Genomic DNA, 14,570 nt, shown 5'->3' with positions numbered 1-14,570 from the left:
GGCCATCTCCCAACTTAATCTTCACTCTGAATCTGTTGGTTGGCTCCATGACCATCAGTCTGGCTTCAGAGCTGTCAGAAGCACAGAAACTGCTCTGCTGAACATCCGTGAAGACCTGCTCTCCAACCTCGATTCCAACACCCCCTGTGTCCTCATCTTACTTGATCTATCTTCTGCCTTTGACACCGTCAACTATACCATTCCGCTCAACCGTCTCTGTGATAACCTAGGTATCACTGATCAGGCCCTGGCTTGGCTGACCTCCTTCCTCTCCAATCGACCCTCCCTGTCCTCTATCTTTATCTCTACCTGTGGTGTTCCCCAGGGGTCTAACCTCTCTCCCTGGCTGTTCAACCAATACCTGGCACTTCTTGCCCACCGCATTGCCGCTCTCTGCCACAGCTTTCAGTGCTATCCAGATGACACTCAGCTCATTTTCAGGCTCCCTTCAGCCACCTCTTCTCCTTCTGTCATCTCTGACTATCTGTCCGCCATCCAGGAGTAGTGTGCCGCCAATGATCTCTGCCTTAATGCCAGTAAGACCGAGATTCTTCTCATCGGCACACCTACTCCCTCCTTTCCTGTCACTCTCTGGCCGGCCTCTCTTGGCCCTCTTCCTGTTCCCACGTGTAAGGCTAAAACCCTCAGGGTCATCTTCGACTCCACGCTTTCCTTCTCTCCTCACATCTCTGACGTCTCTAAGAAGTCACACTACCAGCTGCACCTTCTCAGAGGTATTCATCCTTTCCTCTCCTTCCCCGAGAAGTTCACTGTCTCCAGAGCTCTGGTTCTCTCTAGGCTGGACCACTGTAAACGGCCTCTTTCTAAGGGAAAGAGACACACGGGGCATGAGCGGGGGTTGGGGGGGAAGGGGAGAGAGACACACGGGACATGAGCGGGGGGTGGGCGGGAGGGGGAGAGACACACGGGGCTTGAGCGGGGGTAGGGGAGGGAGAGAGACACACGGGACATGAGCGGGGGTGGGCGGCGGGTGTGGAGAGACACACGTGACATGAGCGGGGGGTGGGCGGCGGGCGGGGAGAGACACGGGCATGAGCGGGGGGTGGGCGGAGGCGGGAAGAGACACACGGACATGGGCGGCAGGCGGGGAGAGAGACACGGACATGAGCGGGGGGTGGGCGGCGGGCGGGGAGAGAGACACGGATATGAGCGGGGGGTGGGCGGCGGGCGGGAGAGACACACGGACATGAGCGGGGGGTGGGAGAGACACACGGGGCACGAGCGGGGGGTGGACGGGTATTACGAGACGAGCGGGGGGTGGGCGGGAGGGAGGGAGAAAGACACACTGACATGAACGAGGGGTGGAAGGAACAGGAGACAGACACGGGCATGAGCGGGGGTGGGGGACTTACTGTGCAGGCGGGATACAAAGCCTCTCATGCGAGGAACAAAGATGGCGGGCGTCTCTGAAGCCAGACGCACTGCACGCTTTCACGCATCCAATGAGAGAGCAAGTCAGATGTCCGCGGACATCACGCAAGCTGCTTGCCCAATCACCGTCCTGTCCGCGGAGCGAACAGGGAAGTGTGTCCGCGAAGCGAACACAGATATCACTAATATTTTTCACTTACATTTTTGTCATTTTTTTAAAAACTACTCGACAGATTTACACCAAATAAAGCAAAGCACGCTTTCGGGACCAAGCCACCGCTCCTGCCGCACATTTGGTGTAAATCAGGCCAGCGGTTTGGGCTGTAGGCGCGAGCAAAGTTTTTTCCCATTCAGTCTATGGGAAAAAAAAAGTTTTGGGACCCTACCCCCCCTATAACTTTGCCCCCCTGGACGAATCCTCACCAAACTTTGCAGACAAATTCAGAGTGACCCAAATACTTTTTTTGCAATGTTTGGTGAGGATTCGTCCAGGGAGAGCGAAGTTATAAGCCGCCCAAAAAGTGCTCTTCCTATGGAAACAGCAACTTAACCATAACTACATGGCCACTACCATGGCCATGTTATATATATATATATATATATATTAACCATAACTACATGGCCGGTAGCGGCCATGTAGTTATGTTTAAGTTGCTGTTTCCATAGGAAGAGCACTTTTTGGGCGGCTTATAACTTTGCTCCCCCTGGAGGAATCCTCACCAAACTTTGCAAAATAAGTATATGGCCAAGTTGGGTCAGGTTTCGTGCAGGGGGGGCAAAGTTATAGGGGGAATCCCAAATTATTATTTTTTCCATAGACTGAATGGGGAAAAACGTTGCGCACGGCTACATTCCGAACGGCTGGACGGATTTTCACCAAATTTGTGGCAGGAGCGGGGGCTTGGGTCAGAAAGCATGCTTTTGGTGGAAATATGACCAGTACTTTTTTGCAAAAGACTGAAATGTACGTCCCAAAAATGTGTGATATCTGGGTCTGCTCCGCTCATTTCCCTGTTCGCTCCACGGATCGAAGTCTCATTGGCCTGCGGTACACCGTGATGTCGACGAACATTGGACACGGCCGGTGGTTAGCTGGAGGGAAGCGTGCTGTGCGTCAAAGTTTTTGGGAAACGCTGCCATAGTGTATCGGAGGACAGTGCGGCGGCAGTAGGGTCTGGAAAATGTACCCATGCGCCTTTGGCGGCAAGAAGGGAGGGAATGGGTGAGGGAGTGAGAAGTGGTTCATGTAACATATGTAGATAGGTGGAAGAAGACGGAGTACTATGCTGTGTGCTGATTTGTTGAAGTAGACCCAATGTTGTGAAAATGTTGTGGTTAGGTTGGCAGTCACACACTATTTTGTTAATGGGTGTGGGTAGGGGTGGTGGAGGCTGTGGTTTGTTTGTGAATTCTGCTAATAGCGACCTGTTTTCGTGAATAGGCGTTTTATGGTGTGGGGGAGTTGGATAGAAGTGCCGCTACCTGTGTATGTTACGTTTGTGTGCAGTGTTAGCTGCCCACATGGTCACATGTATGGATTGATAGTGTTGTGCTGGGTGTGGGGATGGGTGGACTGTTGTGTGCATGGCCAAAGGTGTGCTGGGTGTGCCTGTGGATCGGTTACGTTTGTGTGTAATGTTATCTGCCCACATGGTCTCATGCCTGGATCCATAGTATTGTGCTGGGTGTGGGCAAATGTGGACTCTTGTGTGCATGGCCAAAGGTGTGCTGAGTGCGCCTCAGGATTTTTGTGGTTGCTGAAATAGTACATCCTTTAGCCAAAGTTTCTTATGGAGGGGCTTTGGAAGCAAAGGGAATGTGTTTAACGGTAAATATGGAGTTGTGTACAAAATGATAGTGTGCAATGTAGAGGTTCAGTATGTGATTGGTTGGGTAGGAGTGCTGGTGGCAGTGGTGTGTATGTGGATTGGTGTAGTTGGTGACATGATGACATTACATTGCGGTGGGTGTGTTCAAGGCCTAGACTATTGGGTGCATGGGCGTAGGACTTGAGAAAACCCACGGCAGTAATGCATTTATGAGACTGCGTCAGGTAGAAGGTGGTGACCTGTAAAGAATGGTTGTGGTGCACATTTTTCTGGTTGCGCAGGTGAGGTCGCTGTTACAACATGGTAAAGTTTTGGATGTGTGATTGAGATGGTGCAGTGAAAAGTCATGCAGTGTGGGCACTGGGTGCAGTGTGTGCATACTGTCGGTATGGAAGAGGGTATGGTTGAAGTGCAGCTTAAATGGGTTGGTTACTATGCTGTGTGCAGATTTATTGAAGTAGGGCCAATGTTGTGAAAATGTTGTGGTTAGGTTGGTAGTGACACAATACTTTGTGAATGGCAGTGTGTAGGGGTGGTGGAGGCAGTGGTATGTTTGTGGATTCTGCTAATTGCGACCTGTTTTTGTGAATGGGTGTTCTTATAGCATCCTTAGTTTACTTTTTCAGTCGCAAGTTGAAAAATATCAAGCTGCCAAAATGCTGTTGTCAAAATATCAAGCTGCCAAAATGCCAACACATGTTTCACTCAAGTGTCTAATAGTTTTAGAGATCTAAAGTGAGCTTCTACAGGGCAGTTAGCTGATAAACTGTATCATTTCATAAATTATGTAACACATCAATTTTCTGGTTGACATGTCATTTGAAATAAAAGGAAAACGGAGAAGGAACAAATAAATCATAATCAATTGATTTGTAACAGTAAAGTTATGAAAACTATTTATCAAGGAACATAATTTGTATTCTTATTATTGGTACCTTATTATCTGATTATTCTATTGACTGATGTGCTGGTGATCAATAAGTAGATCCTAAGGTATTTTCGCATCTCCAGTACATTGTTATTTACATCCTTTTTTAATTATATTTATTTCTTTTTGATTAATGATTCTATTCATTGCTGAACATCAGAGAACATCCTTACAATATATTGGGATATGGGAGTTTAAATAATAACTATACTAGATGTTTATCAGTATTTTATATATTTACATTTGCTCAAGTTTGTTTATTAATTTGCAGGGCACACCAAACCCTTAGGTAACTGGGCACAACAGAGTACAAGGATACGTTTAGCTTAGTTACAGGGTAGGGACAGGTAAGGCATACATACATTAAAGCAGTGTCAATACATATATAAGTAACACATTCCAGGCTAGTGCATGCCGGTTAGTCATAGCAGTCATTGGATCGTAACCAGTTGAGTGTATTACGTCTGAAGCTATAGTGGGACTGATCTGTTCTAAGCTCAGGTGGGAGTGCATTCCAGTACTGGGCCACTTTTACAGGGAAGCTGTTTCCACCAGTTTTTTTAGCTTAACTCTGGGTATTTGTAGGCAGTGGGAGTTAACCGTTCTGGAGGGACGGGTGGAGGTTCTTCTGACTATTCATTCCGTGAGGTAAGGTGGGGCTGCGTTGTTTAGACATTTGAAGGTTAGTGACACTGTTTTGGAGAGGATCCTATCACTGATTTTAAGCCAGTGATGGTCTCTCCTTGTGTTGGATACGTGTTCTCTAGTCGGGAAGTTCAAGGCTGTTCTGCGGGCATTGTTTTGTAGTGTCTGAATTTTGTTAATAATGTATTTATTGGCTCCCAAATATAGGGCGTTACAGTAGGCAAGTTTGGATAATATTAGGGAATTAGCTAGGATAATGCAGCTGGCTTGTGTGAGGAATGGCCTACATGATCTAATGAGTTTACAGGTGTAGGCGGTAGATGATGCAAGGGAATGTACCCATTTTTTTAAGGTTAGGGTGGAGTCGAGGTAGAATCCAAGTGTCTTCACTTCTTTGGCTACTGTAATTATGTTGCCATCAATATTGAAGGTGTAGTACTTAGTGTCAAGTTTTTATAGATTAGAAGCAGAGCCAAGAATCAGGATCTGTTTTATCGTCATTTGGGCAGAGGCCATGAGTTGCCATCCATGCTTGAATGAGGGTGTATATTTCACTTACCAAGGCCTTATCAGTGACGAAATTACCCAAAAGGGGAATGAGGATCTGGGTGTCATCTGCGTAGGTTTTGTAGGTGACACCTAGTCTGTCCAATTTGTCAAATAGGGGCTTGGTAAAAATATTATACATAGTTGATGAGACACAGGAGCCCTGTGGGACGCCACATGTTGTTTGAATAGGGTCTGCCGATGCCGAGGAGGAAAAAACTTGCATAGTTCTGTTGTCCGGAAATGACTTGACCCAGGCTATGGCTTCACTCGAGAAGTGGGCGGCCGATGCAAGGTGTTTGCATAAAACTTGCGTGGTCCATCAAGTCAAAGGCCACCGACAGATCGAAGAGGAGCAGCATGGCAGCGTTTCCTTTATCGTTGAGCTCGTCAATTTGTGCCTTGATGTCAATTAAGGCCGTCTCCGTACCATGTTGTGGTCTGAATCCGGATTGGCGGGAGCCCAGGAGCTGGTTAGTCTCAAGATAATTCTGAATTTGAAGATAGGCTACTCTATCTATTATCTTGAGGAGGAAGGGGACCGTGGTAATGGGCCTATAATTAGTAAGGATGGAGGGGTAAAACGCATGACTCTTAAATTGCCCTGGACCATATTGGATGAAAAGGACACATTAATTAGTTTTGCGATGAAGGGGGCTAAATCTCTTGCGGCATCCTTGATTATTTGGGCCGGGCAGTCATCACCTTTGCAATTGGATGGCTTCAAGGATGCAATAATTTTTTCAGTCTCCTGAATGGATACTTTAGTAAATTTGAATGGTGCTCGGCTAGGCTTATCCTTAATATTAAGGATGGTAGTTAGCGTCTTAGTGGAAGGCAAGGAGGCTTTTGTTAGGGCAATTTTAGTTTGCAGTGTTGTTATTTTGTTAGCTAAGGCATTCTGGATGCTAGTGCACCATTGTTTGTATTTGGGTAAGTTGTCAGGAGGAGGTGTGGGTGATTCTAATTCCCGAAGGATCACAAACAGTTCCTTGGTCTTAGAGCTGGCCTTTGAGATTCTTTTGTTGAAAAGATCTTTTTTAGTGCAGATAATTTCTTTCTTTTAGTTGTTTGCCATAAGTTTGAGTTGTAATTTATTTTCGTCCGTCGGAGAATGTCACCATAGAGTTTCTAGTCTTCTCTTTTGCGATCTTAGTTCTTTAAGGTGTGGGGTAAACCAGGCATTAAGGTGAGCCTGCGGTTTACTCTTGCGTAGTTTAAGGGGCGCAATGGTGTCAAGTGCCTTGATCATGGTATTGTTGTAAAGATCCACCAAGGTATAAGGATCAGAGTTACTTGGGAGAGCATTAATGGTAGGGAGGAGGGGTAGAAGTTTGTCAGGGGTAATCATGTTCTTTGATCTAGCGGGGAGAGGAGCTGCCATAATTTTGACTTTAGCTATTTGTCTGTCTAAAGTTAGGTAGAAGTCAATTAAGTGGTGGTCAATCCAAGGTTGGGGGCTAATTTTAGTGATGACGGTGGGACATTTCAAAGTGGCTACCCAATCTAGGGTCCTACCTTTATCGTGAGTTGGCGCAAGGATTTTCTGGTTAAGGTTATGTTCAGTGAGCATAGTTGCTATTGCTTGGGCATGTTTGTCCCCTGGGTCATTGAATCCTAAATTGAAGTCGCCCAGAATAAGTATTTGAGGAGTCTTTGGTATTGTTTGATAGGAAGCTGGATAGCTCCTCTTCAAATGTACCGATGGGCCCTGGTGGCCTGTATATTTGGTGGATAGTTAAGGTGCAATGAGGGGGAATGGGCAATTTGGCAGTAAGTAGTTCACAAGATTTAAGTGGGACTGAGGTTGATAATCTTAGGTTGAGGTTAGCTTTGGCAATGATGGCTATGCCACCTCCTCTGGAATTAGGTCTGGCCATTCTGATTAAGTGATAATCCTCCGGTATGGCTAATGTGAGGGCTGGGCCTGCTGCCTCGTGCAGCCAGGTTTCTGTAATCGCTAGGAATTCTAGTTTATCAGAGGATAGGATAGCAGCTATCTCGGTAGCATGAGCCACTACAGATCTGGCATTAATCAGTGCTCCTGATATCGTGGTTGTGATAGGTGATCTCCGTAGAGGCTAGTATGTGTTGTTTAGGTATAGCATCTGATGTCATACGTGTAGGGGCTTGCTCAAAGTATGAGGTATTAAGTTTGTGGTTAGAGCAAAGGTTTAGGTACTTGTTATTGATAGTTTTAGGCTCATGGAGGTAGGGGAGTCTAGCTTGTAACCTAGTGTCTGTCAGGTGTGGGACAGGGTGCATACTTAATTTGGGTCATGGTTAGGAAGATTATTGGTATGGTGAGCACTATTAGAGGGGACACCAAGGTCATTGTAACACGCATCATTTATGGGTGGGCGCACAATATAGTGGTGGGAGTGTCAGCAAAGTCCAGTCTAGGGGCTAGTCACTAGTGTGAGCCTAGGTATGCTGATCTGATCATAGTAAGGCAGTTGTGGCGCCTTATAGGCTAGTCCGGCATAGAAGTAGCATAAGCAAATTCAATTAGGCTGGACTAACATGAGTAGGATTTATACATTGAATAGGCAAGTCTGTCATATATAGGACCGCTGCAATTTTGAATAGGCTGGTCTGAACTGAGTAAGGCAATAGTGCGTCAAAGTGGTCAGGTATACATAAACAGTGCAAAATGCAGTTACAAATATGCTAATCTAACCTAAGTAAGGCAGTTACACAACAGAATAGTCAAGGTTTACAAAAGCAGAGCAAATGCAGTTTTAAGTGGGCACAATAGGTATACTAGGCAGTATAGCCTAGAAGGCAATCTGACATAGGAGGCATGTATACATTAGTCGGTTAGTTCCTGTATCAAAGTGAGTTCATTTGGCGTGCATTTAGGCTAGTTCTTAGTCACAATAGTCAATAAATCAGTGACACTGAGTGCTAGTTGATCTAGTGTAGCATGGATATCTGAATGGGCTTCAGGCGTTAGCTGGCAGGATATGCAGTACAGATACACTTCAATCTTTGGCAAAAATAGATCACTTAAATGACATTGGTAGGTAATTACATTTAAATTGGTACCAATGGGCGAATGCAGTTAGTAGTGCAAGGGGCATAGTAAGTTGGAAGCAGATATCTCAGTGACTGTCCTGACAAACACACAAAGCAGTGTACTAAAGATTATTTGCAAACATATGGCATAATGGGCGGATGCGGTTAGCAGTACACGGGCATAGTGGGTGAAAAAAAGCAAGTTTCTTGTATGACTGTCATAACAGGCACCGCGGCAGTGCGTGAGGCAGGGTAGGCTAAAAGCGACTTGCTACACCCGAGGTGCTATGGATAATTTCTCTAAGCGGGTACAGTCTGTTAGAGCTGATGGGCAAAGCATCTTGGACAGTTGGCTGGAGAAGCAGTCAGGAGTGCGATAGGCATGGAATCCTAAATGCGGATTGTTTGAACAGCTTGCAGCGTGTGAGAGAATCCGTTCGATACGCGTAAGGCACGGTAGGCTGGATTCGATTCTCAAGACAAGTGGTACATTTAAACATTACGACAGTTAACAGTATGGGAGGCCCAGTGGCCAAGAATTAGTTGCTTGCTCGCATCAGTTAGCACAGCAAGTTTCGGGAGTTGTGAGAAGTGATCGCTAAAGTACGAGGTATTGTTAAGGAGGGTTACGGTGCGGTTGAATCGCACTGACGAGTATCCTGAGTCTCTTTCACGCACCTTACTGCAGGCGTGGAAATAGTCCTGGGGTATAGCCAATGAGAATGGCAGCAGACGGGTTCAAGGTTCACGTTGGTGATATGCAGGCTCAGGGAAGCCGGTGGTAGGTAAGCTGGGTGCGAGATGAGGGTAGCGGAGGCCTTATATACCAGGCCTTATATACCAGGCCTTATATACCAGGCCTTATATACCAGGCCTTATATACCAGGCCTTATATACCAGGCCTTATATACCAGGCCTTATATACCAGGCCTTATATACCAGGCCTTATATACCAGGCCTTATATACCAGGCCTTATATACCAGGCCTTATATACCAGGCCTTATATACCAGGCCTTATATACCAGCCCTTATATACCAGGCCTTATATACCAGGCCTTATATACCAGGCCTTATATACCAGGCCTTACAAGCACCAGGCCTTACAAGCACCAGACCGGCTAGTGCCATCCGCCGGCGCAGGAAGCAGTAAATACTGAGATTGGCCCAATCAGAGCCTTAGAGTGCCGAAGCCTGTTGCTAGGCAACGGGTACACAGATCTTGGCGTCGGCCATCTTAAGGTCAGCTGCACGTGTATGTGCACTCAATTAAGTATATAGAGGTGGGTTAAAGCCACACGGAGGGCCTTAGATGGGAGGCAGGTATGCCAAAGGAGACCAGATAATTCACAACGGTGCTATTGAGGTGTGCACAGCCTTACCCTGGAGTCCTGTGATGATCCCGCATGGTCTGCCTGGCGTAGAGCAGACTGATGAGGCTGTGGAAGCAGGGACAGGCTCCAGCCCTCCACCCTGTAAGTAAGAGCAGCAAGAGGTACTTAGTTAACGGCACTTTATCTTATTTTGACTGATAGGTTGCCTCGTGTTTCAGAGTCATGTACGGGCATGGGCAAGGTTGTATGCCCGCTCCACCTCCATGTGTGGGTGACACACAGGGGTCATGTGCCTCGTGTACTGGGAATATGCAGAATCACCTGCAGGGGAGAGGGAGACGGTATGGGGACAAGGTAAGTCCAGTGGGTGTACAAGGCTCTGTCATCAGTGTCATTTAGCCTTTCATATCATTTGGACTATAACATTGTGGAGTGTGCTGTCCTACGGGCACGATTGAATCAATGGGGTACTCTCCACTTGGTACGCTTATGTATGTGTGTGCAAGAGTACTCATTCAGTTGGCGCTGGATAAGGGGGCACTTCCATCTACTTCTGCATGACAGAAGTGGCTGCCTCATGTGTCATTGCAATCTGCATGACAGAAGTGGCTGCCTCGTGTCATTGCAAATCTATTTGGCTACAGTTGCATTTGCTGGTTGTCACTGCTCTGTATTGTTCTCCATGCATTTCCCTGCACATTTTGGGCACAGTGTTAGTGGGATGAACATCGTCATTACTCGGCCTACTTATGTGTGGTGCGTTTGTGGTTGTGCCAGCTTATGGTTTGAAAAAGAATCATTGTCGGGTGGCCAGGTTGGGAATTCTGTACTGTCAGTGTTCAGAGCCATGGTGTAACGCACACAGGTGGGTTTATTGTGGTGGGTTTTGCAAATGTCACTGTGCCACCACATGTCTTACATCCTGCATGGGTGTGTTCTGCTGTGTGGCACGTGTCCGTGGTTTATCGTGCAAGGTGCTTAATTGTGTATGCTGCAGTAATCCTGCTGACTATTGGGTATGATGGATTCTGTGACAGGCACCATCTGTTGTCGATTGACATGCTTCATGGTATACATTTGCACCCACCCAGTAGCCATGTGTTTTGCACTCGATGCATTTTCATGTACGCCAGCAGGGTACTGTTGCGCAGGGCCATGGAGTCGTGGGTGGATCCTGGGTAGCGGCCAGAGCAGTGGATGAAGGTGTGGTCGGATATCATCTGCACGTTGAGGGAATGGTATTGATTCAGGTTTCTGTAGGCAGCCTCATGTGCCTGGGGTGGTACGTGTGCCACATGTGTGCAGTACAGGGCTGCTGTTACATTCGTGACTTGGCCAATGGCATTGTAATGACACTTCAGCTGGTGCAACTGTGCCTGTGTGGCTGGCAATGCAATGTCTACATTCACATGATTCAACAGTGCATCAGGCACCTGTCCAAGCATGGCACTGAATGTGGACTGGGCCATTCCATGCATCATGTCAACGGTATGTTGGTAGCTGCCAGTCCCAAATAATTGTGGCACAGACACGAGCTTCACTAGGGGAGGTACTGCCGTGCTGGTGCCTATGCGGCTGCCAATGTCAGCCTGGATTGTGTCCAGCTACTGGGTGATGGTGGCTCTGTCCAGCCGATGATCTGTCACCAACTGGCCATCAGTCAGGGCCCAGGGTGTTGGCCTGACCCTGGGCATGGCTGGCTGCCTTGCTGGTGCTGCTCTCCAACTTCTTTTCCTCATCCCCACTGACCCCTGCACTTCCAGGGGCCTGGTCTGGTTGGCTGGCCTCTGTAGCTCCAGGCGCAGCAGCTACTAGTCAACCTCAAGGCTCCCAGCTCAATATGGCAGTATGGTGTTGGGGAGGGTGTGTTGTGCATGTGTGGCTCCTTTTGTAGGCCTCTGATTTGCAGCGGGTCCACCTGGGTCCTTATTGCTGTCTCCTCCCTGCTCCTGCTGGTGTTATGGTGTTGGGGAGGGTGTGTTGTGCATGGGTGGCACCTTTGTAGGCCTCCGATTTGCAGTGGGTCCACCTGGGTCCTTATTGCTGTCTCCTCCCTGCTCCTGCTGGTGTTATGGTGTTGGGGAGGGTGTGTTGTGCATGGGTGGCTCCTTTGTAGGCCTCTGATTTGCAGTGGGTCCACCTGGGTCCTTATTGCTGTCTCCTCCCTGCTCCTGCTGGTGTTATGGTGTTGGGGAGGGTGTGTTGTGCATGGGTGGCTCCTTTGTAGGCCTCTGATTTGCAGTGGGTCCACCTGGGTCCTTATTGCTGTGGCCTGTGTTCTGTTACCTCCAGCTTTTTGCTGGAGGTATTTTCGGCAGATTGTCCGCCGCTTTTATGGCACTAATAGCGCCAACGCAGTACTCGTGATTGGTGATTTTTTAGCGCGAATGGTTCCTGGCGCTGTTATGGCGCCGGCGGTATTTGGAGTCGTGATCCGACGGACCCTTGAAATCGGCGCTAAGAGCGTTACCGCCGATTTTAAGGGTTACCGCCCAAGTCGTGATGAGGCCCTATGTCTAGACTTGTGTACAACGCGGCATGGTTTCCTCGTGTTTCCTGTCAATCCTGTTGGCTAAACGTGGCACCATTTTAGAACTCTTTAAGTAGTGGGGATATTATTGAAACTAAAAGGGGACTCCTTGTTCTGCATAGCAATGCCAAACATTCAGCCATATTGGATTTGCTTCATCATATTGTAATTCTCAAAAAACAGATCCTGCTAGTGTACTAACCTTGAAACCCAACTTGAACACGCATTTATGCGGACAATTTCTCCCCTAGCACAGTTTTTTTGACTTATAAGGGTGAACTGCATTTTCCGCAGAACTCCACCTTGTGATGATGTTAGTCTCCATGCCAGAATGATGGAACAAGAGGGCCCTATTAGATGAGGGCCTTGTTGTTGCGCCTACACCATCCAAACGGTACGACGTCCTTCTGCCAAGTCGTTTTTTCGATGTCATTTTTACCGCAAAAGTTCCATCGAAACAACTCATCGATATATATATATATATATATATATATATATATCGGGGGTCGGGTGGGGTCAATAACGGGAAATGGGAGGTTTGTGGGGAACTCCGCTCAAAATAAAAAAAAATCCATCGAAAAAAACCACATAGAACCCATTCAAACCAGTTTAATACATTTGTAAGTCACTTAATGGGATGTGATATCTAAATCTCCAGAATGCCTCGCATTTAGTCCCAATAGGGGGCTGTTGCTAAACACTCTTTGATGTCTAACAATCCTTTCAGTGCAATGCTTTCTGCCTTTGAGCGATGTATATTTTATCACTTAACTGATCTGGCAATTGCTTTATACAGCCAAGTGAACAATGTACTGCTCCTCTCGCATGATGTTGTGCAGATCCTGGTGAATCTCCTGGTCGGAACGGCTGCTAGTGTCTCTGAAGAGGTTGCTCAGGGACTCGAGCTTGTAAGTAAAATATTTCTAGGCACATGTTTGTGACCTAATTTTAAATATTTTTTTAGTAGAAGTTGGCCCATTTAGGGTAATGTTTGTGAAGCAGCTGTAGGAAAATAATTGGGTTCTGATTAACACTGTTTTTAGGACAACAGTTAGCGTTTGACGATTCTTTGTGAAACATTTTGTGATCTTGTTTTTGCAATACACTCTGTACAAGAGACTGCTTGTTTTCAAATAAGGATCCTTTATCACCTTTGTGGTGGTTTCAAAAGTATACATAGGTCTGCCCTTAACTCACGCACAGGTTTTACACATCCAATTGTATGGCTGAGAATAGGTAAGGTGCTGAATGCTAGCTGCTGTCATTAGAACACATAAAATAGTCTGCTGTGACTCTGCTTTTCCCCTTTGGTTTCCTTTTAATTTAACAATTTTTCACTATTTCAGTTGGTGTGCCCAGCACTGCGGTGTCTTGGTAATCTACTCGCAGATGACAAGATAACCTTGGGTAGAGTACAGATTCCGGATGGACGGCTCTTGGGGGCCATCTTTGTTTTCATGGCAGTCTTTTTACAGCAGCAGCCCTTCATGGTGCCCGAGTGCCTTTGGCTTCTCAACAACCTCACAGGTAATGGAAGTGTTTTACTCCTAGCATGTGGGCGTTTGGTTACTGATCATGAGATCATTAATTGCCAAACTTATGACTAGCTGTGCCTAATATGGGCACGATCTTGGAAGGTTTTGGGGGTAATTTAGAGTTTACCAGTAATTCCGTCGGGATACCAGCAAACGGTATTACCGTTCCCACCGCCTGATATCCCAGTATTACAGGCAATACCGGTACCGGTAACACTGGCTATTTTTTGTCAGTGAGGGCCTGATTTTCTCTTGGCTGGAGCTAAATTGGGTAACCCCCAGTGGCAAACTTGTACTCTGCCGGTCCGGAAAAGTGATGGCATATGGAAATACCCCCATTGTGTTAAAAGTCTTAAAAAAAAAAAAAAAATGATACAGAAGTTCAGTGTACATTGTTGGCACGGGCATTGTTGATGATGACACGTGTATGTTTTTGGTCCCTTCATCCTTGACGGTCCCCACAATTTACTTTTTTACCTAAGATCCAGAAGTCCATGGTGAGGCCACTGGGGAGACCTATAGTCACTTCATCAGGCTCCGTGTTAGAAAATATATCTCGTTTTGTTGATGAAACCTTCATTTGTTTTGTTTCTACTTAACCTTTTTGTGTGACACCAAAGATTTTTTACAACAGGTTAATGGAATCCCTTTGGAAGATTGTTTGATATTAGCAACACTCGACAGCCTGTAAATATTTTCGGGGGACACAATCTCTTAATTTTCTGTCTCACAGTGCATTCATTCTTGAGATGTTAACTTTTTGCCTGAACAAGTTTGTTTGAAAATTCATTTTTTCATCAAGTCAGAGAAGTTGC

At 46.7% G+C, this 14,570-nt stretch overlaps 1 protein-coding gene across 4 annotated transcripts in view; it reads left to right on the top strand.

Moving 5' to 3' along the window:
• TMCO6 (transmembrane and coiled-coil domains 6) overlaps nt 1-14,570 on the top strand; it is a 459,096-nt gene that overhangs the window by 393,475 nt on the left and 51,051 nt on the right. For all 4 annotated transcript variants that reach the window (XM_069654232.1, XM_069654231.1, XM_069654234.1 and 1 more), the window contains exons 9-10: nt 13,017-13,128; nt 13,567-13,747. In XM_069654232.1, coding sequence (XP_069510333.1) covers nt 13,017-13,128; nt 13,567-13,747 — 293 coding nt within the window. The remainder of the gene's footprint in view (nt 1-13,016; nt 13,129-13,566; nt 13,748-14,570) is intronic.

This window comes from Ambystoma mexicanum, chromosome 3q (genome assembly GCF_040938575.1).
Source record: "Ambystoma mexicanum isolate Mex_15411 chromosome 3q, UKY_AmexF1_1, whole genome shotgun sequence".
In the NCBI taxonomy this organism is placed as follows: domain Eukaryota; kingdom Metazoa; phylum Chordata; class Amphibia; order Caudata; family Ambystomatidae; genus Ambystoma; species Ambystoma mexicanum.
This window is presented reverse-complemented; position numbering and strand designations above follow the sequence as displayed.